The sequence below is a fragment of the Oxyura jamaicensis genome, chromosome 3 (assembly GCF_011077185.1).
Source record: "Oxyura jamaicensis isolate SHBP4307 breed ruddy duck chromosome 3, BPBGC_Ojam_1.0, whole genome shotgun sequence".
In the NCBI taxonomy this organism is placed as follows: Eukaryota; Metazoa; Chordata; class Aves; order Anseriformes; family Anatidae; genus Oxyura; species Oxyura jamaicensis.
In genome coordinates, this window is record NC_048895.1 from 39,987,974 (window position 1) to 40,010,969 (window position 22,996).

Sequence of the window (22,996 nt, forward strand, 5' to 3'; positions counted from 1 at the left end):
CTGAGAACAGAACAAACCTCATCAAGTGCCTATTCCTTTGCATGAGAATATATTCAGATGCTAACTGGGCGCAGCATTTTTGATTTCTGTGCTGGTTGATGTTCTTGTTGCCATTCTGCAGTTATCACTTCCTCATCCACCCGAGAGTACACAGTGACAGAGCCAGAAAGGGATGGGGTTGCTTCCACATACACAGGTGCCTATCAGTGGCGACAGACCATCTCCTTTGATGAATGCATTCATGATGAGTCGTTACATGCTACTTCTGCTACTCAGCAGCTCTCAGTGGACAGTGTATTTGTCCTGTATAACAGAGATGAGCAAATTCTGCGATATGCTATGAGTAATTCCATCGGCCCAATCAGTGGTATGTATGAATTAGAAATCTTTTTTTTCCTCTATTGTGAGTAATTAAAAGCATGCTTTTATATTCTTTTAGCCTGCATTAGCTGGGCATTAATGAATTAAATTAGTTGCATTAGTCAACAGATCTGGGCTCATCAATTAAGAATAGAAATGGGACTGTTGAAAGTTCGTGTTTTTACTCGGTGAATGCTATTTAAGTAATTATCTGCTTTTGAAATTCAGTGCAGTATGTGTCTAATTCCTTGAAATAATCTCAAAATACTAGCTTGAATCTATTGCTGCTTAAATACATGGGATGTGTCATTTTTCCTTAGCTAATATGTAGTTCTTCTGTTAATGATTTCTTATGTTGTCAGGGTAAAGGGCAAAAGAGGGGAGTAAGATCTACCATTTAAAAAAAAAAGTTTCCATAGTTTATCTTGAAACAAGGCATGTTTGTTGTAAGGTAGGAAGCCTATGAAATGTACTTTCTAGAACAGTCCAATGTACTAATATCAGGAAGAAAAACAAACAAACAAAAAAAAATTTGAAAATGCGTGCCAGGTAAGTACAGAAAGGAGTATGCTCACTTTTATTTGTTCCAAAAATGATGTTCTACTAATTTAAGTGGACAAAACAAGGTGTTAATCACACTTCGGGTCTGGGCTAGTGGCTGGAAGAAGCATTTTTTTTAAACAAACAAACAAAAGAGTCCTTTGCAAAAGTTACAAGGAATACAGGTGTTACTGTCACTTGAGATTTCACATCCTCCATATCTCCTGCAAGTTTCCTTCCTCGTGCAAAACATGCTTTTTTCTTGTTTAATGTATGCTAAAAGCAAACTCCTTCTGAGTCTTATTATTTGGGTAGAGTTCTTATGTCTGAATGTGATCTTTCTTGTCAGATGGTTCTGCTGATATTAACCGGAATCCTTGCTACACGGGTACCCATAATTGTGACACCAATGCAATATGTCGTCCAGGAACTGGAAATCGTTTCTTCTGTGAATGTTCGGTTGGCTTCCGTGGAGATGGAAACGTTTGTTATGGTATCAGAAGACTTTCACTTCAAAATGACAGCTAATACAGAATTTGGTTTGTTTGGGAAATATAGACCCTAGGTTTGAGGGGTCAGAATGAATCGACCTAAGAGGCTGGTTTGGGGAACAATAGGTTAAAGGGATGCTGGGGTAACTGAACTCTCTGATTAATTAAATTTGTGTAATTAAGTGATAGATTAATTGATTGTCTTGGAGAGTCAAACCTGGGTATATTTTGTTAGCTTACGAAGCTTCTTAACATAGTTGTTCTTTTCACAAAGCTTGTGGGAACTTAGCGTGAGAAACTTACTGTTCTGCAAATTCTGGTTAAAATGAGTCAACTAAGTTAAAAGTTCTTGAGGGCAATGAGGAATTGCATCTGTAACATGCATATGGAGCACAGGTAGATGGAACCCATTGAAATAACCTTTTTTAAGGTATGCTTTGAAAATTCCTTCTGTCCCAGTCTTTAGGATCCAGGGTTGAAATGCTTGAATATGCATTACCTTTGTTTTGCTGTTTAGCAAAGACTTTGTTTCCCAGCTGTGTACAGTGTTTCTTCTGCCTAAGATCTTCTCTTAGTAACATTTGACAGTTTTTTGAGGTGCTTTGTAAGAGCTACTGAAAGAGATGAAAGCTCCATGTATTTGATTATCTTCTTGTCAATGAAATACGTTGTTAGGCTGACAAAGCTAGATTGCTTTGCAGTATGAAATTTCCTTCTTTTCCATGTTTCAATCTACTTTGCATGCCCCAGGTCATAGTAGAAACTTCAGAGAGGCCTCCTGCTGACTTTAAAAAATTGATTTTTTTTCCAGACATGCTCTTAAGCTGAACTAAACTCCAGTTGGTGACAGTTAGGTTGTGCAGTTCAATAAAATCTTAGGTCACTTTTTAGCTTCTGAACTTTTGATCTCTACCTCTTATGTGTATGTATATTAATATAAGTAAACAGTGAGCTTTTGGAGTTAATTAAAAGCTTCTGGCATATAAACCAGTTACTGTATATAAGGTCAAAAATACGTATTTTAGATCAAATGTAAAGGTTATATCCCCAGTTCTAGTTTACTCCATATTTTAAGTTAATAGTGCACATCAATTGTTTATTTGCCATTTACCGTCTTTAAGAATAACCTGCAAGTTATTCTTAATGCGCTAGGTTTTAGTATGTGAATAACTACAGAAGGAGTCTTTCCTAAAGTTCTGCTCACCAAGCAGTCATCACTGCTGCTGGTCACCTTGTAGCATGTGTTTCCCCCTTCTCTGATTTCCTGGCCTTCCTCATACTACTCCACTATAAATCTCTTCAGGTTGTGTTTTTGTGCAGTTTAGCTGAGGCCACAGTTACCTGAAAATGATTTTCAGGTTACCAGTAAGACATGTGGTCTATCCAAGATGTGGATTAAATATTCAAGCCTGCTATTATTACACAGTTGCAGTTTCTGTTCGCTGGTTTGTTTTATAGTTTGTTTTTTTTTTGTATCAGTATTCAATGCATATTTGTAATAATGGGAATCCTTGTAATGTTCTAGATGTTAATGAATGTTCAGAGCAACCAGCTCTATGTGGCAGCAATGCAGTTTGCAATAACCAGCCAGGAACCTACCGATGTGAGTGTGTAGACGGATACCAGTTTGCAGCAGATGGGCAGACTTGTGTTGGTGAGTTTCAGATTTCTTAAAATCACTGTGATTTAAAACACTGGCTTTCAGGCTGTGATTTGTTTCATAGAAACAGAACGCACCTTCTAGGATATATGCTGGCTTCTAACATGAATTGAATTTCAGGTTTTGTTCTGCAGTTAGTGACTACAATCCATTAGGTAACTGAAGAAGGTACCTGAAGTACTTGGTTTCCTTCTCATAAAAATTCCCAAATCAAAATGTTTCCAAATGGAAAATGGAAAATTTATGGAATGCTTCTGTCTTTTTGTACTGTGACTTAGTTGTAGATTTCACATAGTGGTAAAATTCCAATTCGTAAAAGAAGAAAAATTGAAGTGAGCAGTTACTAATTTGTCTGAATTTCAGTGTCTCACTCTCAACATGAGGTACTGCTCTTTCTGCACCATGGCTGTAAATTATTTCACCTTTGCTTTTGGGGATTTGAAGTTTTGTTTCTTTCTTAGAGAAACAAAACTAATTGACAATAAATTTTGTCATTTTTTTGGTCTCCATACCTGATCTCAAGGGACAAACCATCACATGTTTAAAACAACAACAAAAACCTACACATTCTCTTATCATTGGTTGTGCTGATCTTCAACTTCTCTAGGCAACTTGTTCCAGTGCCTCATGACCCTCATAGTAAAGAATTTCTTCCTATTATCCAATCTAATGTGTACTGTTTTAGTTTAAAACCATTAACCCTTGTCCTGTCACTACACCCCCTAACAAAGTTCCTCCCCAGTTTTTCCACAGGTCCTCTTCAGGTACTGGAAGGCCACTCTACAGTCTCTCCAGAGCCTTCTCTTCTCCATGCTGAACAACCCCAACTCCCTGAGCCAGTCTTCATTGCTTCAGCTGCTCCAGCTCTTTGATCTTCTTGGTCTCCTCTGGACTCGTTCTAATGCTTCCATGTCCTTCTTGTGCTGGGGGCCCCAGAGCTGAATGCAGGGCTGGCTCCATGTGGGGTCTCAAGAGCAGAGCAGAGAGGGAGAATCGCTTCCCTCGACCTGCTGGCCGTGCTACTTTTGATGCAGCCCAGGATACGGTTGGCTTTCAGGGCTGCAAACACATGATTTTGGCTCATGTCAAGCTTCTCATCAAGCAGCACCCCCAGGTCCTTCTCTTCAGGGCTGCTCTCAATTCATTCTCTGCCAAGCCTGTATTTGTGCTTGGGATTGTCGTGGTCCAGATGCAGCACCTTGTGCTTGGCCTTGTTGAACTCCATGAGGTTCTCACAGCACCACTCTCTAGCCTGTGTGGGTCCCTTCCCTCCAGCACGCTGACTGCACCACGCAGCTTGGTGTCATTGGCAAACTTGCTGAGGGTGCACTTGTTCCCACTGACCATGTCACCTACAAAGAGGCTAAACAGTGCCAGTCCCCAGACTGACCCCTGAGGAACAACACCACTCATTACTGATCTCCACTTGGACATGGAGCTGTTGGCCACAACTCTTTGAGTGTAGCCATCCAGCCAGTCACAAACCCCATTTCTTTGTCCAGTGGGAATTACCATTCATGTCCAGTCAGTGTACACTGAGCCTATCCTTTTCTTGTAGAACAGTTGGAAAAAAGTAACTTTCCATAACACAGGAAGGGATGGGGTCAGATACGGAAGCGTAGCTTTTTCTTCTTTCCGTTATAACCACCAATACCCTATAGTCACCTTGATGTGAAATTGATGTGTCACGCATGTAACAAGTGCCAAGTGGCTCCTTACCCAGTTTGAAGGACTTCAGTGTGATCCCTTCCTTCAATCGAAAAGAAACTTTGCATCCATAAGATCGAGGTGGGGGAAAGATGATCTGTAGTTTCCCAACAGAGTGAAAATAAATGCCATGGAAATCTTGTTCCCCATCTATGGGTTTACAGCTTGTGGACAACGTGAGCCTCAGAAAAGGCAACAGCTACCCTCTTTGTGCTTGTGTGGCTTGCTCTGGGCTACCCACTTTGCCTTGGCTTTTCTGGAACTGCAGCATTTTCATACCAGCTGTGTGACTCACTGAACAGCTTAAAGAGAGTTGTAAGTGAATCCTGTCCTCCGATTTGCCCACTGAGGAATAGGAGGACTTGGGGACTCCCTAGAAATTCTCTCTCTTAAACTTAAGCATTTAAAATGCTTAATGCTAAATAGACTACTTCATCAAGCAGAACAGATACAAATTTTTCTAACAGTGGTGTCATCTCCTCCAGAGAAATGAAGAAAATGCCTTCTTTCAGATCTGGCTTTGATGGCATATTTTAGTGTTTTTTTTTTTCCCTGACGGTACTGTGGTAGTTTCCATCTGTGTACTGCAATGAAAGGAGCATTATGGTGTTGGTCCCCTGTAAGTTCCTAGGAAGAATTGCATAAAGAAAGCCTCAGTGGATTCCCTGTTACAGCAGCTGGAAGTCTGTTCCTAGATGTGCATGCTGCAAACTTGTGTGCTTCACATATATAAACGTATACAACATTTTTGTAGTATTTTGCCTTTTCTTTTTGATATATCATGGTTCTTTTCTTCAACATAAGAGATAACTGCTGAAACTCTGCCTTACCTGAAATATATTTTTATTAGAAGTGTTGTAGTGCTTTCAGAGTCACGGCTGCCAATGTTGAGAAAGCTGTAGAAAGCTGCAGGACTGGCCCCAGCTGCCACAGTTGGTCAAAATCTCTCCAATAGTTGACAAATGTGTTTATCCCTTATTAAATGAGTCACGGCTCCTATCCATAGCCAAGTGATGACAGCCCTGGGTCAGTGCTAGGTTAGTGTAGCAGGATATCTAATAATTCCCAGCACAGGGAGCTGGCTACTCAGCTAACATGAGAGGTGCCTTTGTGAGATGCCTTACATTTCTTCAGCGAGGACTCCTGTTTATAAACTAAACTGGCATGGATATTAGGATCTGTGGCTGTGGTAGCCTTTCTCCCCTGCTCTACGTTAACAAGCATTTATGAGGTGCTAGAAGGCAGTAAGTTACTTGTGAAACATTAATAAAGTTTCCCATCAGTGAAAGGGAAGGTCTTTGGGGGAAAACAACAACAGCCCCTAAAGCAGAACTCAGTTTCCTTGTTTCCTTTCTCTTCTCTGTGCTTTCACAGCTGTTCTTCTCTCTCTACAAATGTATTACAAGCTTCAGCTTTGTGGAGGAAAATTCAAACTTTCACTCTCTTGTACGTCTAACCTGCAGCTGTTGAATATGCCGTAAACCACTGTCAGACAGGCACACATGGTTGTGACATTCCTCAGCGTGCTCAGTGTGTGTACACTGGTGGCTCTGCCTACATCTGCACGTGCCTCCCTGGCTTCTCTGGAGACGGGCGTGCCTGTGAGGGTGGGTAGTACCATTTGTTGTGTTTTCTTACACTTTATTGCACAACTTGGCTGGTCACTGCAATCTCCTGTAGTTACTTCTGATTTAAAATAGGAAAGTTTCTAGTTTGAGTCCTGCAGGCAAGCACTGAAAGCTCTTGTTCTTTTCTCCCTGCACTTTCTGAATTCACTCTTCAATATTTGTGCTACAGAAAGTCTGAGATGAGGTAGCCGCAATTTTTGCGGCAGCTGCAGTTAGGAGATGAGATCCTCATCTGCTGGAATTGTCTGAACTGTACTGGTTTATGTTACTAAGAGGGAATCACATAGTGCTCAGAATTCAGAATCTGCAAAAATGTTACTCTGTGTTTCATGTCAATTGGAGTGCTGTGGGAGAGCAGCCGTAAGGCTGCTAAAAACATCTTGGAAACCTTGCTGGCCAAATCCTACCTCTCTTGCTTTGTTTTTAAGTCTTTTCCTTGAGAAACATGGAGAAAGAAAAGTATTTAATACCATGTGAATTAACAGTGCCAGTTACCCATCAGAGTAGCATGGTAGAGGGATTTCTGTGAAGGCAGAATCTAAAATACATGCATGCTTTTTTCCTCTTTGCATTTCTGTATTCTTCCAAAGGTCTATAATTCCTAGTTGTGTGTCCTAAAATAGAAGCCTGAATCTAATAAGTCAGATTTGCACTTTAATTCCTCACTCTGACTTGCAAGCTGTCTTTCATCATGAGGTGTGTTTATCTAAGACTGATCTTTTATTTTACAGATACAGACGAATGTCAACAGGGCCGCTGTCATCCTGATGCTTTCTGCTACAACACTCCTGGGTCCTTCAGCTGCCAGTGTAAGGCAGGTTATCGTGGGGATGGTTTCCAGTGTGTATTAGGAGGTAAAATTTTACAGTTCTTGAAAGTTGGACCAGGAATATAATTGGAAAATTGGAGGTTATATGATAATTTGACTTCTTTATAGAACAAATTGTCTCACCGGGGACCTTGTTCTTTCTCAAGTCTCTCGGCTCTGAATTGCATCAAGTTTGTGCCGAAGTCTATATCTTGACTATTATCACTTTTCCTTCTCAGTATCCTGTTTCAGGTTTTATTTGTCTACCTCAAGCAGTTCTCAGCCTAAAGCTGGTGCTATCTTTAGAAGTTGCCTCATGTGATGGTTTGACAACAAATTGATTTTGTTTTGTATATGCAGTAGTCATGTATCCTAAAATGTGGAACTGTTGGTAATGTAAATTAAATGCAGCATGACAGGAGAAAAGTGAAGGATGAGACGAACGTATCTGCAGTTCACTGAGATCTAGATGCCTACATTCTGAGTATAGCCAGTGAGAATCCAGAAAGACTGACTCCAGTTTCTAACTCTTAAATGTTTCTGTACTTAGCCAGTTTGTTCTCTATTTTGCAGGAAATTCTTTATCCTGCCACGCTTGTGTTCTTGCATTGTGGTTTGGGTCTTGAAGCATGTAACTCCTGATCTTGTAGGCATGCTAAAATATATCTATTCAGTAAGGAACCATAAGGCACAAAGTAGCATTGTTAGAGTTACTTTAATTCAAAAGCATGACAAACCTAGCTGATAGCACTCATGTTTTGCACAATGTTGAATGCTGTCATCCAGGAAATACATAAAACCTACCATCTGAGTACATTTGAGCTCACTTCCCCTGCTTCTGAGATTCTTGCTGTTGGACCACTTCTTGCTGAGGACCACCTTCTTGCTGTTGGACCACCTTCTTGCTGAGGACCACCGTGTACCTCTCCATAGACTGAAACTCAAAATGTGCAGCCAAGAGTAAAAAGGGCATGTAGCCAAAGGGAAAAGAAACAAAAACCAGTATGACTGAGGAAGGAGAAGCTGTCTTGATAAATCAGCTTCTGCACTGTGTCTTAATGATGTCCAAAGTATTTGATGATTCAAAGTTGGTTTTTTTAATGATTGATGTGCTGGCTTAAAAGTGCTTGTCTGCATGACACAATGTCACTATCTGATGTGTTGCTGAAGCTTATTTTCCTTTTTGCTACTGTCTTCCCTAATTTGAAGTTCTGACGTTTTTGCGTGGTATGATACTAATGCCTCAAAACAAAAAGGCAAAGGGTTATATAATATATAGGAGAGGCATATTTTCATTTTAGTGCTAGATGAATGTGGAACTACTCAGTGTTTCTGACCTATATTTAGCAACTGAACCTGCTGATAAAAGCAGGATTTTTACTCCTAGAGGAGAAACTTGATGTGAGTAGCTTGAAGTAAAATCAAACCATAGTGCTTCCAGTTCTTCAAGAACAGTTGTAGAGGCAGACATACTGCTTTCATGTCTGGCACATTCCCCTTTGTGGCTGAGGTAGGTGATTTTGGGTGGTGAGGCCCTGGCACAGGCTGCCCTGCTAAGCTGTAGATGTCCCATCCCTGGAAGTGCTCAAGGCCAGGCTGGGTGGGGCTTTGGGCAACCTGGTCTGGTTGAAATGGGATGGAATTAGATGGTCTTTAAGGTTCCTTCCAACCCAAAACATTCTGTGATGCTATGATTCGGTAGGCTGTTACTTGAATTCAACCAATTAGCTCCATTACCAGGACATATTTAATTTCTTCTGAGTGTATGTGGTAGCATACTCGAGTTGTTGGCTTTTTGTTGGTTTGTTTTGGGAAAAACACCTCTTCATAGTATGTCTACTAAACTGCTAAGTACAGGGTACTATCTTGTATTGACTTAATATTCTTTTTACTACTTATCCTGGATGCTTCCTGATTTTTCCATACTCAGCACAAATGTAGCTTGAATAGGGATGTCTCCAAGTCATAGCTTTATTGGTAACAAAAAAATGTTTGAGAGTTTAGTTGTGTCCACTGTTTTAGTGGGTGTGGATCGGCCAGGTTTTGTTAATTGTTGTATATGGCTTTTGTTTGTTTTTGTTTTTCATGCAGTTTTGTACTACCAGAAGAAGACATGTTTTAGAAACACTTGCATCAATTGGTTCTGCTCTCAAAATTTGCTGAGTAGGAGTAAAAAAAAAAAACAACCAACCAACTAAAAAAAAATCCCAACCAACCAAAAAAAAAAAAACCCAACACCGAACCCACCCTCCCCCCAGCTTTATAGATAAGTCTCGCTTTTGCGGAATCCTGACTAAGGGACATCTGTGTTGCCTTGCTGGCCTGTAGCAATGGCAGTGTTTATAACAAAGTTAGCTACTCCTCCCTTCTTTGAAAGTTAATAGAACAATAGCTGCCCTTGGGATGTCATTTATTGCTAAAGCTTTAGTGCTTTTAAAATGGATATATCCAACTGCTAATCACTGCCAGCAGTTAGAATCAAAATACTTTCTGAAGCCTAGCAAAAAGCAGCTTAGTTTACTTTAGCACCCAATTTGTAAAGTAAGTTGCTTCAGGATGGAGATTGCAGAAGAGAATCCATTGTATTCAGATGTTATTAGAGAGCCTTTCTTCCCTTTTTACCCACTAAGGTTTTGATCTCATTAGCCTCGGTCAAGTCACCAAAGGCTTTCCTGGTTGTTAATAGCATGGAAAGTTTCATTCATCCAAATACTGTTCTTATTCCTGTCCTTTTCTGAACAACGTGTACAATTGCTTGCTTGTGTGGTGTCCTTATTATTAGGTGGAACATGCCGTTGAATCTTACCACTGGGAAAAGCAGCTCTTGTAGCAAGCAGGCTTAACAAGGAAAAGGGATTTGAGTCGTACGTGAGTGGATGTGGTAGGAGTAAACCACCAGGTTAATGAAAGAGTTAACAATGCTGGAATGCCCCGCTGCTCACAGCTATTAAGAATGTCTGCACTTCATTATTTCCTCACGCTTCATTTTTCCATTTCAAAAACCAGATGTCTGAGTGTTTCTACCCCTGCAGACCCCAGACACTGTTTACTAAACAGACACAAGTCTAGGTTATTGGACTGGGGGGTCTGACCGTGAAGAGACATTCAGTGGTCCTCTGCATACCATCTGTTTCACACGAGAAATGCACTTACAAGGCAGCACTGGAAGTGAAGGATTGCCATGCAAAGTGAATGGACAAAGGGAAGTGTGTTGTTTTGTTTTTCCTCTTCCTTTTCTGGCAATGTCTGAGAGCTGCAGTTAAAAGTGCCAGCATAACTCTTTGTGATACGTGGGGAATAAAGTGATCCGCAAAAGAAATAAACAAGTACTCTTTGGTTGCATACTGGTCACAGTTTTAAATCACTTTTCTGTCTTTAGCTTGTGAATGAAAACCTGTCTGAGTAGTTATATCAGATCTTGAAAATTTTCTGAATGTGAATTGAACTTAATATAGCCTACCAGACTCCCTGCCAATCCCCCTACAAAGTGGAGGGGAAGAAGACCCATATGTCCCTGTTTCTCATCCTATTTTCTCAGCCTCCATCTTTTTTGAAAAAGTCCGTAAATTATCTTGTGCAGTGCCGCTACAAGATCTTTCCTTTATAACCAAAAGAGTTTGAACATTTGCGTGTGGCTTTTTTTTTCTGGCTTATGTTGGGAAAGTGTAGGTGTATGTTTTTCATCTGGGCCACTTTCAGTATCTGCGCTATTTCCAGTTCATTTTTTCAAGTTCTGTGGTATTCTTCAGTGACTTTTAAATTCTGTGTTGCTAGCGGTAGTTGATAAAACAACTACAAAAAAATGCCGAAAACATTAAATGCCAATTTCATTTTTCTGAGAAAGGGCATTCATTTAGCTCGAGTTCAGGATGCACCCCTTCATGTGTCTAGTCTGACTTGCGTGCACTTCTTCAGCGGCCTTTCTTCTCTGTTCTGCACTACAGCTTCTCTCCTCAGAGCTCCCTTCTGTGCTCTGCTTCAATTTTTCACTGTCCTTTTGAACTCTGGGTACCAGAGATGGACCCACTATTCCTTGAATCATGTTATTAATCCCACGTAGAGTAATAGCTTGGCTTCTCTATACCTGCATGGTGTTCCCTGTGTATATGCTGAATTTTAATTGATACCTCCTCACAATCCCAACAGGACTTAGCTTGGTGTTCACGCTGAGTTGCTTATCTGCTGTCAGCTTTCCTTGATTGTCGTTTTCCAAGACAAGTCCCTATCTTTAGAGGATTTTGTACACAGTATCTCCCAAGAATAGTAATTTGACTTCCATTTGACTGTGAATCCACTTGTTGATTTTCGTGAGCTCAGTTTACCTAATGAGGAGGTGATGGAACCTTGAAATAGGTTCCATGCTTCATTTTCCAGCTCCTACAAACAGGTGTGGTAGTAGACGTAATGGCACAGTTTGCAACAGTTAAGCATTATTTGCTCTTAGTTCTTGGTGTACCTGATGGAAGCTTTCCTCACATAAGAGTCAAGAGACCAGAGAACTCTCCTAGTGTTAATTGTTCCATATCATTAAAGAATCTTGACGAGATGAAATATTACTGTATGGGTATTAAAGGAGGAGCTGTAAGGAACCTTCTCATTTAGGCTGGTGCATTGAGGGAAAGGAAACTTATTAGCCCTGTCTGTGTCTGAACGCTGGCTTACAAAGTAGCCTTGTATGACCTAAATATGTGCCAATTCTTGCTATATGTTTTGTCTAACTTGTATTGTTAGATCACCAAAGCTTTAGTTACTGTGTGAATCTCATCTCTCAGACTGCATCATAGCTAGCCTCATTTCAGACAGTTAATTAACACAACTTAAAGCTTGCAAAATTAAGCCATCTTTTATTTTTTAAGCACTCTAAAATTTATGACTGTGCAAGCACTGTGAGTAGATTATCCCAACCAGCTGGCATGTCTGGACTTTTAGAAAGAATAAATCACATACTCTGCTTTCTAGAAACAGGATTCTGATTTTGGAAACTAATTTGGTTGACTAATCTCTTTCCTTTGGTGGGGCTAATTGCATAAGCAAGGTGTTTGTGAGATTGGTTTTGATCATTCCAATATGAGCACTCTTCACAGCTTCCATAAGTATTCCTGTGTAAAGTCTGTGGATTTAAATGTGAGCACTGTTTTGAAATTTGAGCAGGCATTGGTATTTCATGTTCCCAATAATTCCAGTATATTTTATGTTTAACAGTTGCGCCCATGCTGGGAGTACATATGCTCCTTTGTATAGTTTATATTTGTTAACTCCTTTTCATAAAATTAATCTAGTCTGTTAATTTTTAAAAAATAATACTCTGAGTTTCTCTAATTCTGGGAGTTTGGGACAGGAAGGAAAACTGACCAGCTTCTACATGAGCTTTTGTATCCCACTGAGGAGGAGCTGACAGTGTCTCAAAGCCTGGCACGAATGCATTGCAAAACAGAAGCAGGGAGGGTCAGTTTACCAATACACTGTATTCCCCCTGCTTTCTCTCATGAATGGTGCATGTAATTAGATTTAAAGAAAAAAAAAAAAAAAAAAAGCTGTGATAAAACTATCCAACTGGAATCAACATTCCTTTTACCTGCAAGGTATTTTGAGTACTATAAACAAAATTTGAGATAATGAAGTTTTTCCTTCAGTGTTTGATTTTGTAGGTTGACTCAAGGCCCTTCACCACCCACACTAAAGCTGAGGCCAAATATTTTATTTGCTTGGACTGAGCTGTTCTCCAGACATTTGTATTGCTTTAATTGTGTCCAGGTGCATGAAACTTCTCCAAAGCTTTTGCTTGCATAACTGGTTATAATAACTTTAAAAATATTCCCCCCCCTCCCCCATTTATTTTTTGATATTTGTGTGACTTACACCATGATAGTCTGTAGGCACATGGGATTAGATTCTAGCTCAGCTGTGCTGGGTCTAGGCTGTCCGCCAGGCAATGTAAAAACAAGAACGTGTAATATTCAACCTCTTCATCAGACAGACTGTGGTATTTCTAGCTGTCTGTAGAAGTCACTGACAGTAGGAAGATACTCCCTGGAATTAGAAGTCTTTCTCATTGTGCAGGACTCCTTTATGAGTCTCAAGTGTAAGGTAAAAGTGACCCAGATTTCTTTGTGCAGAGAAAGAAGAATGTTATTTTTATGGCATTCTCTTAATTTCACTATGCTCTTTCGTATCTGAAAGGATATGTTGATCTAGATGACATTCCCTATTGCACGACAGATAATACCGAAGAGAGATTTAGTTTTCAGTCCAGACTGCTTTGTAAACTTGAAAACAAAAAAAATGAATCCCTTTATCTCCTGATAAACTGGAAAGTTAGTCTTCTTCTGTAACCTCTTTAGCAATACATACATACTTGGTGTGGCTACTGTGTATCACGTTTATCTGTATGCATAGTAGTATTCCTGTTTTCAGTATAGCCTCACTTCCGTGCTTTACCAGGCACTGGGCAAACTTTTCCTGCAGCTCCTCTCTTAGGTCTAAAATATCAAATGAGGGCTCAAACGTGATGCCTGAGCTTTAAAAACCAATTATGCATCAGAGCAAAGAGTTGTCTGGCTTCCTAGGCTCCATAGAGAGCTTAGCATCTACCTTGTGCCGTGATTTTCTCTTGTGCCTCTGTAGGGAAACTCAACTTCTAGCATTACCAAAAAACATAGCCCTGTATGGTCTGGCTAATTAATCACATTTTAATGTCCACGGGTATTTGTCAAACAAATTTGACTTTGGGGGGTTCCAAGTCGGACAGAATGTTCTCGCTAATGTGCTGCTAGGAAAAAAGCAGAAGCTGGAAAACATTGTCTGTGACCTTTCAATGTAGGAAGCTGCAGGGGAGCTCCTTGTTCTGTTTTGCATTACACAGTGAAAGATACTTGAAATGACGTGACGTTAAGACAAATGTGTTAAATTTACATGGGACAGACTTTGTGAAGGTGCACTGAAGGTATATGCCTTTAAAGTTTGTAATAATGTTCCTCCAGTGGTGAGAATACTCGTGTTTTAAGTCATCAGTGCATAGTAACTGTTAGTGGAACAGAATTATCAGTTAAAACAGAAATATTCACCAGTCTGTTTTCTTTTCATAGGAGTGGAAAAGACCAGATGTCAGCATGAGCAAGAAGTAGCTCTTGCAAGCGGAGGCGCCTTCTTCCAAAGAGAGATGAGAGTGGCTCAGTTCATTCCTCAGTGTGATGAGCATGGCAATTACCTGCCCACTCAGTGCCATTCCAGCACCGGATATTGCTGGTGTGTGGATAGGGATGGAAATGAGATTGATGGCACCAGGAGTGGCCCAGGAGTTCAACCACCATGTAAGTGGCTGAAGCAGTTGTCTTTTGGGTGTCACTCTGCTGAAGTGCACTGTCTCCAAATATGGGGCCCCTGAGATATAGCACTGACTTGGAGCATTGCAGACTTCTGTTGTCCCAGCCCTTTGACAACTCTAGCGTATGCTTTTCCTTCAGCCAGGGCAACTGGACAACTGTGGTGTGCCTCTGATTAAGAAGATGGTTTTCTGACTTCTTTTGTGCCTTGAAACTGTGAGAGGCCTCTATAGTTTCTGCCCTCGGGGAGCTGTGGCAGCTCTGGATGTGTGGTAACTGGATGTTGTTTCAGGAAATGAAAGATGTTCCTTCTTACGTCTTCCTCACTTCAACTGCAAAATAAGATTTTGAACATTTGATGGAACAAGCAATTACAGAGTTGAACATGAAATGACCTTTTATGTCAATTGCTCCTTCTCTGTCAGCCAAAGGAAAAAAATGAGAAGCTCTCTGCATCTGATTATAGTTATTAGTGTCTACTTATAGGGCTGTTTCCTTCTAAGAAGCCTGGCTGTAATCGTATCTGCAAATAACAAGAGGCCTTGTTATGCTGTACAAGCTCATTTTTTTCATCTGTTTCTTTCTCTGTCAACAAGGTCTGAGCACAGCTGCTCCTCCTGTTGCTATTGGGCCCTCTGTTCGACCAGACACGATACCCCTGCCTCCAGGAACACACTTGCTCTTTGCCCAAAGTGGGAAAATTGAGCATGTTCCACTAGAGGGAAACAATATGAAGAAAAATGGTGCAAAAGCACTCTTGCATATTCCAGTAAGTAACCTACTATAAAATTCCATGTCTTGGAAGAGTTGCAGCAAAGATCAAATTGATTCTGTCTTTTATGTCATTTGATAATTGAACTTCCAAATACAATTTTTATTCTTCATTAGAATTTCAGTAACCTGTCACTTTGTCACTGAAAATTCTTGACCTGACTACTTAGAAAAACCGAGCTATAGAAAAAATTATTTGCCTTTAAAGAATAGATCATGAGATAAAAATCTAATATTTGTGATCTTCTGTGTTTCCAACAGTTCATGATATAAACACCCCTACCCTTACACTTTCATTGGCTTTCTATTAATTTCTGGCTATGGTATAAAAATACAGGAGATCTACAAGTGGTATATGAAGTTTTCCTCTTACTCCCTTGAAATTTTGTCATAAATCCTAATCTCTCCATGTTCTCAGTCAGTTGTCAGCACTTCTTGGCTACAGATACAGATATTTTTTTCTTGTTTCCTTTTCCATGTGCAGCCCCAGTGGGTGGTAAATCCTTTTCCCACACTTCTTACTCCTGTCTTGAGAATCATTTTTCCTTGAAAATGAATCCCTGATGCTGAGAATGTATCTTTTCCATCACCTGTGACATGCACAAACTCTTTCCACTTCCAATTTCATCACATTCATTTATTTTGCCTGAAGCTTGGGATTTCTGTTTTCATTCTAGTATTAGTGTATTTATAAAAGATGATAACCCTAGGTAGCATGCTGGCCTAATAGATGAGATACTGACTAAATTACCTAAATTCAGTTAAGTACACAGTACCACAAACTGTGCTGTGATGTCATGGCAAAATCAAGCTTTTGTCTCTTGTCCAAAGCACTGTTGCAACAATGCTTTAAAGAAAATACTGTGGGTAGTTAAGCTGATAGAGAGAAACAATTCCGAATTATTGTCAGCTAGTCTCGTTACTTACTTGGTCTAGCTTAAATGGAGCAATTAGAACCATCGTTAGGAAAGACCTTCCAAAAGACGAGATGAAACTCTTCATTAAAATTTAAATAAAACTCTTGATTTCTGCACACAGTATTGTCTCTGTTTTGTGCTATCCCAGTACTGTGTATTTGGGAAGTGACAGTGTGGAGACATTCAGACTGTTTAGTACTCTACGGCATTGGTGTAGGCTCAAAAATAAGTCCATGTCTGTTCTAATGCATGTTTTTGGACCATCTTTGTAAGAAGTTGCTGATCCTTTTCGTTTTCCATCCGATGAATGAGAATCTTAAGTTACAAATTAAAAAAAGAAATCGACTCAGAAATCCATACAAAATTAGTGTTTTACCCAGAAAATGCCATTCATTTTTTTGGAGAAAAGAGGAGTTTCCACTCTAAACTCAAACTTCAGCCCTATCTTTTCTTGCTCAGAAAATTACTTACTTGTCCCTGAGCATATTTATTCCAACAGAATGATTGATTTATAGAGTATTTCATTCAACTATTTTTTATTTTAAGAACTGTCCTGGTTTCAGTTAGGACAGTTATTTTTCCTCCTAGTAGCTGGTAGGGTGCTATGTTTTGGATTAGGATTTTTTATGCCAATTAATGCTATGTAAGTAACTGCTAAAATGCAGCCATTGTGCATGGATTGATGAATATACAGAACAGCAGTCACATTTGATAAAGTCATTGTTCTGCCCTTGAAGGGAAAGGATGAGAGGGGGAAAAAAGCAGATGAGAAATAACACAGTAAGATATTATCATGAACTTTCTTGAAATGGATATGCCTAAGAAATTACAGAAGTAAGACCAACAGGTCAGTGCTTTGTTGGAGTAAGAGAACTGTGAATGGTGACTGTTAGAAGGAACTTAGACATGAAAGTATTATTCTAAGCTACACTATGATGACTACCCCTACTGTCCTTTTTTTGTCCCTAGTTTTTCTGTTGGTGGTTTTTGTTTGTTCTGTTTAGCATAAGCTGATCTAACTTGCTTGTTGACCAACAGGACAAAGTTATTATTGGAGTTGCTTATGATTGCATGGACAAGATGGTTTATTGGACAGACATCAGTGGCCCTTCGATCAGCAGAGCTAGCCTGCATGGTGGGGAACCAACAACCATCATCAAAACAGGTAACAGGTCTAAGTTCTTTATCTTGCCACCTCCTAATAATGGTATTAGAGACACGAGTTTAATAATCTACAATTCCCGGTTGTTGCCTGAGCTGTAGCATCACAAGTGAGTGCTGTTTTGATAAACAATAACCAGAAATCCTGGTTATTGTAAAATGAAAAAGAAAATCTATTTCCTGTACAGTAGCACTTCATTGCCGTTCCCTTACTGAGATAAGTGAGAAGTCTGATCTCCTCATATAAACTAATTTTAAGTCCAAAAGTGCAGAAGAGCAGGCTGGAACATATGGGTAGACTAAACTCAGATTGTAAATAGAGACATTATTCATGCTTACAATGATGCAATGCCTACAAGATGTAACTACATGAAGGAAAAAGCATAAATAAACATGATGTTAACAGTCAGGTTAGGGTTTTGCTGGTTTTAATGTAGGGAAGTCATGCCTTATATATCTGTGAAAGCTGTTCAACAGTCAGTGGTTGTGCAAATAAAGGTGATTCAGGAAGTAAAATGTAGCTGGATTTTCAAAATGCTTTGTGAAGTTCTTCACAAAGGACCTACTGATAGGCTTGTTGGGAGAACTGAGGCATGGTTCTCTGCTGGACTGACAGCTTCTTATTGACTGAGTAAAAGATAGTAACAAGGGTAGCAGTAAATAGCAGGTGCTTATAATGGAATTGGGTTATCATTAAAACCCAGGGCATTTGCTGGTGCCAGTCCTTGTTGTTTAATGCGTTTGTGATTTGAAAAGGAGGATGATGGGTTGTCAGCTTTCTGCTGAATGACTAATGGACGCAATCAAAACTAAAGCCGCCTAAAGAGTTGCAGAAAGATCTCATAATATTTTGGTATGTTCACGTTGAATACTGCCTGTGAGTGTCACTGATTTTGTTCTGGCAAGCAAGGTAGGTAATACTCTGGCTGAGATTTGGTTTTGTTTAGGCATTTTCTCTTCGCTCTGCCTGTCAGCTGTCTGTTGTGCTGGGGAATAATGGGTGAGCAGGAAGGCTGAAGAGGAGAACCCCTGCTGTCTGTTCCTGGGCTTGGGGATTGAACAGCTGAAAGGTGGATAGAAATTGTTTCAGCTGTGAGTTTTCTTGTCTCCCAGCTAAGCTGTAAAGTAAGAATGAGTAAAACTGGTCTCATTCAATTCGCATCCGTGGATCTGCTTGAGGCTTCAAGAATTGGGCTACAGGGTAATGTGGGTTGGTGCTTTTACAGCTTACATCCTGTTCTTGTATATCCCCCCCCAGGTCTCTGCTGCTCAATGCAGTTTGTGTTTGTTTTCATCAGAAGAGTAAGTGTAAGCCTGTCCATCTACAATATGAAAACCTTTCTTAAAAGCAAAGAGTTAAGGGAAAGGACAGACACATAGACACACAGAAAATAGCTAGAGGCACTTTTCATGTGCAAGTATCCTCAGGGTTGTAGAACACCTGTAAAGTCAAGTCACTGGAGCAGGTGGCCCTTGCTTTTGATCCTTTTCAACTGTTGTCAGTAAAATTTAGGAAATTGACTTAGCAAAATGGTCAAGCAGTTTTAAAACTTTACAATAATCTTGCTTTGGTTTTCTTTATCTGTTTAAGTATCTCTACCTGGAGTATGCGCTTCAGAATAGCCAGTTTGCTGGCCCTCAGGGGCAGTGGAGAGGTGGGAGCAGCCAGGATCTTGCCATTGTCCTGGGAAGGGATAAGGAAGGGCTAATAGCCATCCCTAACCACAGTAGCAACTATGGTGTTTCCTCAGATTCTGCACTTTTAAAAAGTGAGGGAAATTGCTATTGCTAAGTATTTTGTATAGATTTAAATTGGTCTATCTAATGCTAGAGTGTATGCATGCATTAAAAGTCTTTCACTGCGTACAGTATTTTAGGAACTTTGAAGACTTTCAACTCAATTTTATTATTTTAAGTAATTCAAGGTGCTTACAATGTAATGATGCCATGTGGTAACTTCATTTTTTTGATCTGCTACAAAAAGTATTGTGTGTGTAAAGACATCTTGTGGTTTCTGTTGTCCCCATAGGATGTGCGTGGCATTCCTGAAGAGATGTTGAGCAATGTTGCTCTTTACTTTCTGTGTGAAATGTTAACTGGTTTGATAAGGAATCAGAAAAACATAAGGCTGAATATTCAGTATTTCAGTATCTCTATGCGATCCAAAATCGAAACTTTAAAATTTCAGGAAATGGGAAAAATGCCTCACTCTCAGAAAACTCATGAGAGTCTTGTCATAAACTATTTTTTTTGTTTTGTCTTGATATTTGTCTTTTTCCTCAGGAGAGCTACAGCTGCTTGCTGTGTTCTTCTGTTCATGTGTATTTTTGTGGAATGCACTTTTATTTTTGTTTTTAAGTTCCTTCGATCCAACTTGAGTTGCTTTGCAGAAACATGTTTTATTGTGACACTCCTTCCAGTTCTCATCCATTCCTGCAGCTGTATAGCCTTTGGAGGCTTTCTGAGCTCTGCAGCTGTGTGGGCAGCCCAGGAAATAGAGCTTCCCTCTTTGTAGTAATTGCCTAAACTTTATCAGCTGTATGGGCCTAAGTCTGTCTGTTTCCCAGGGGTAGAGCCTGTGACTGTATCAGGCCTGATGACAATGTAGCAGGAACGCATTTGCGCCTCTTGAAAGACTATATCTTAATTAATCTTTTCCAGCTCTTCAGTAATGAACATAGATCCAAAATGATGTGTTCAGGTTAAGTTTAATCCACCCTCATGAGAGAGTAGAGGCCATTTAGTCTGCTGTGTAACTGTTATTCACAGCGACGTTGTGTCTCTGTCTGGTGTTCTGGACCAAATGCCTTTTCTCCAGAAAGGAAATTTGTGTTGCGATCTGTTTGTTTAATGGCTATCAGCAAATAAACCTGAGCATTAATAGAAGACTAACTTGCCACATACCCTCATTCCTGTACATTCAAATGATGATCTGCATTTGAAAAAAAAATGACAGATGGCTGGTATGAAGGGCCACTGCCTATTCTGGGGAGTGACCACATGCAATTCTTTATTTCTTTTGGAACTGAAATTGGACTACAATTGATTTGTACCTGTCTTTGGCTTCACTACATCTTGCACAACCTGCCTACTCTTTTTCAGTGAACCATGAAGAGTAAAAAGCAGCTTTTCAACAGTGGCCGAATTAAACCTCCAAGTGCCATATATTTATTCTGCATCCTTCATGTGAGTTAGAAATTAATAATGCTAAAGCAGTAGGTCATTATCTGTTATTTCCTGTTGTTTTTGGAACAACTAACTGTCCAAGAAAATCTGTGCACATACAGTTCTAAAACATGTTCCAAAAAGGGTTGCTGTGCAAAAACAAAGAACTGGATCTAAATTCCATCAGTTAGCTAATATCATTATCTCTAGTCCTTTGAGCTTGGTTATCTTTATGTATTGCATTTGCTAAAGTTTGTATAAAATCCAGTTCTCAGAGGAGTGCGACATACGCAGTACCAAAGAGGGGGGAACATTAAAAATTATAAAATCTGTTCTAGATCCTGACTTGCTAAGGAGGGTAGAATAAGTTGTCTTCTAGCCCAGTGTAACATAAGACATGAAGCATAAGTGAGTGTCTTAACAATTCAGGCTATCTGTGCTGTAACCCTGCCTGGAATACAGGTGCAATCCATGGCTTTTATAAAGGAGGTGCTAGCAAGAAGGGAAACATGGGCCAGGGGAGGTTTGGGGAAAAAACTATCAAGCTGGGAATTCCCTCACTCTGCTTTAATCCAAGTCAAACTGCTTTACTTGTTCCTGTGTAATGGAAAAGTCAAAGCTCAAAGGTGCAAGGATGGGAAAGGAAGCACAGACTCTTGGAGAGTGAAGGAGACCTTGCTGGAGGTGGGAAGGAAGGTCTTTGAGAAGGCAGGAATCTGCTGTGAAAGGTGTAGAGCTCTAGGTCGTAAAATGTTTCTGTTTACTGCTTATCAATGGTCTTGCTTGTTTGGTCAAACCATTTGCTTCTTTAGGCCTTGCTAACGCAACTACTCTTTTCTTGCCCTCCTAACAGTCATCAAGTCTTGGTGTAGAGCTTGTTGTTCCCCTGCACAGGGGGCTAAGGCGTTAAACCTGACCTGTCAAACACCACAGGGTGTGGAAACCCTACTGTTCTGAAGAGGAGGCTGACTGGCAAGACTGTTACATTAGACAGCAGTTTCTGCTAGCTAGCACTTGGGCACTGTGGTAGTAATCAGAGGGGTGGTGTGCAGCTCTCATGGTGTAACCCAGCTGCATTAGCTATTGTATTAACCTAGTAAATCAACATCCAGAGAGTACAAGAAATGAAGAACTGGGGAAGCTGCTGCCTAGCTGTTTTTACGCTGTTTTGCCATCCCTGCACCAATGAGGCACTGCAGTGCCCCAGCCACTTACAGATCAGTTGCAGTTCAGGGCAATGTTCTTAAAAATCCATGTCCAGTAGTAACATAAACAAGTCATCTTTGTTGTGTTTATTGGCACTGTGTTTGCTGTCTTTCTCTGCTTACAGATAGATCTTTTATTTATATATCAGACACATCTCCAAGGGCTCTGTGTGTTTATAAAAGTTCTGTGTATTTAAACTTCGTAAGGCAAAATTCATATTCCTCTTCCAACTGATGTGAAGTGGCTTTTGTTGGACCGCAGCCAGAAAACTGAAAGAAAACTTCTCTGTTAAGAGCTGAGAATGCTTATGAGGCCGATGTGTATTGGTACAAAATATAATGTCTAGGTGTGATTTATTTTCTGTTCTCTTGCAGACTTGGGAAGCCCTGAGGGGATAGCTGTAGATCATCTGGGTCGCAACATCTTCTGGACTGACTCTCAACTTGATAGAATAGAAGTGGCTAGGCTGGATGGGCGCCAGCGTCGCATCCTTTTTGACAGTGGCCTGGTGAACCCCAGAGCAATTGTTGTGGACCCTGTGAGAGGGTATGGATTCCTTTTCAAAATACACATACAAAGCTTGGTTTTATAGAATAGATTTATGCATTTATTTATTTAACAGCAGCGTATACTCTGTGTCCATGTATTAGGCTGTCTGTAGACAATAACAGGACTATAGTTTCTTAAAACAGAAAAACAAAACTGGAACAACCCACTCGTGTCCTATGTCTGAGTAGTAGGCTTGATATAAAACTTCTTAACTGCTGGCTAGGTAATGCTGTGATATTTTGATGAGAGGTTTGTACCTTGTTTTCAGTACATTGCTTGCAGGATGGCAAGTACTGCCCTTATCTAAAATATTTTTGGTAAGATTACTGGACTAAAGTACTAGATTAATCAATTTGATATTTTAACTTCCATCATGACAACCACTTCTATTGTACAGTGTTTCTTCTTTGAGAACTTGTAGAGTGTCTCTTATGTCATCATTTTCACTTCTGTCAGTTTGAGAGGTCCTATAAGGCTTTTATCTGAAGAAACAGATAACTTCATATTTTAAAAATAGAGCAGTCACAGAAATATCTAAGTGAGGTATTAGTAGGCAAGTGTAAATGTTTTCAGGCTATGTTTTCAGTCTGTAAAAATGGTAGTGTATGTACTTTTATATAGTCTTTAATCTGTTGACTTCTTTTTAACCCATGAATATTTGAAGAAACATAGGGAAAATTAAAACTATTAATGCTGGATGCCTGTTGATTG

At 39.9% G+C, this 22,996-nt stretch overlaps 1 protein-coding gene across 2 annotated transcripts in view; it reads left to right on the top strand.

The window, feature by feature from the left end:
- The window catches only part of NID1 (nidogen 1), a 44,324-nt gene that overhangs the window by 13,830 nt on the left and 7,498 nt on the right, over positions 1–22,996 (top strand). Inside the window, exons 8-16 of one of the 2 annotated variants that reach the window (XM_035321443.1) lie at positions 122–367; positions 1,250–1,393; positions 2,917–3,045; positions 6,222–6,365; positions 7,118–7,240; positions 14,280–14,504; positions 15,113–15,285; positions 17,243–17,369; positions 22,111–22,282. In XM_035321443.1, coding sequence (XP_035177334.1) covers positions 122–367; positions 1,250–1,393; positions 2,917–3,045; positions 6,222–6,365; positions 7,118–7,240; positions 14,280–14,504; positions 15,113–15,285; positions 17,243–17,369; positions 22,111–22,282 — 1,483 coding nt within the window. The remainder of the gene's footprint in view (positions 1–121; positions 368–1,249; positions 1,394–2,916; positions 3,046–6,221; positions 6,366–7,117; positions 7,241–14,279; positions 14,505–15,112; positions 15,286–17,242; positions 17,370–22,110; positions 22,283–22,996) is intronic. The other variant, XM_035321444.1, reaches the window with a different exon arrangement.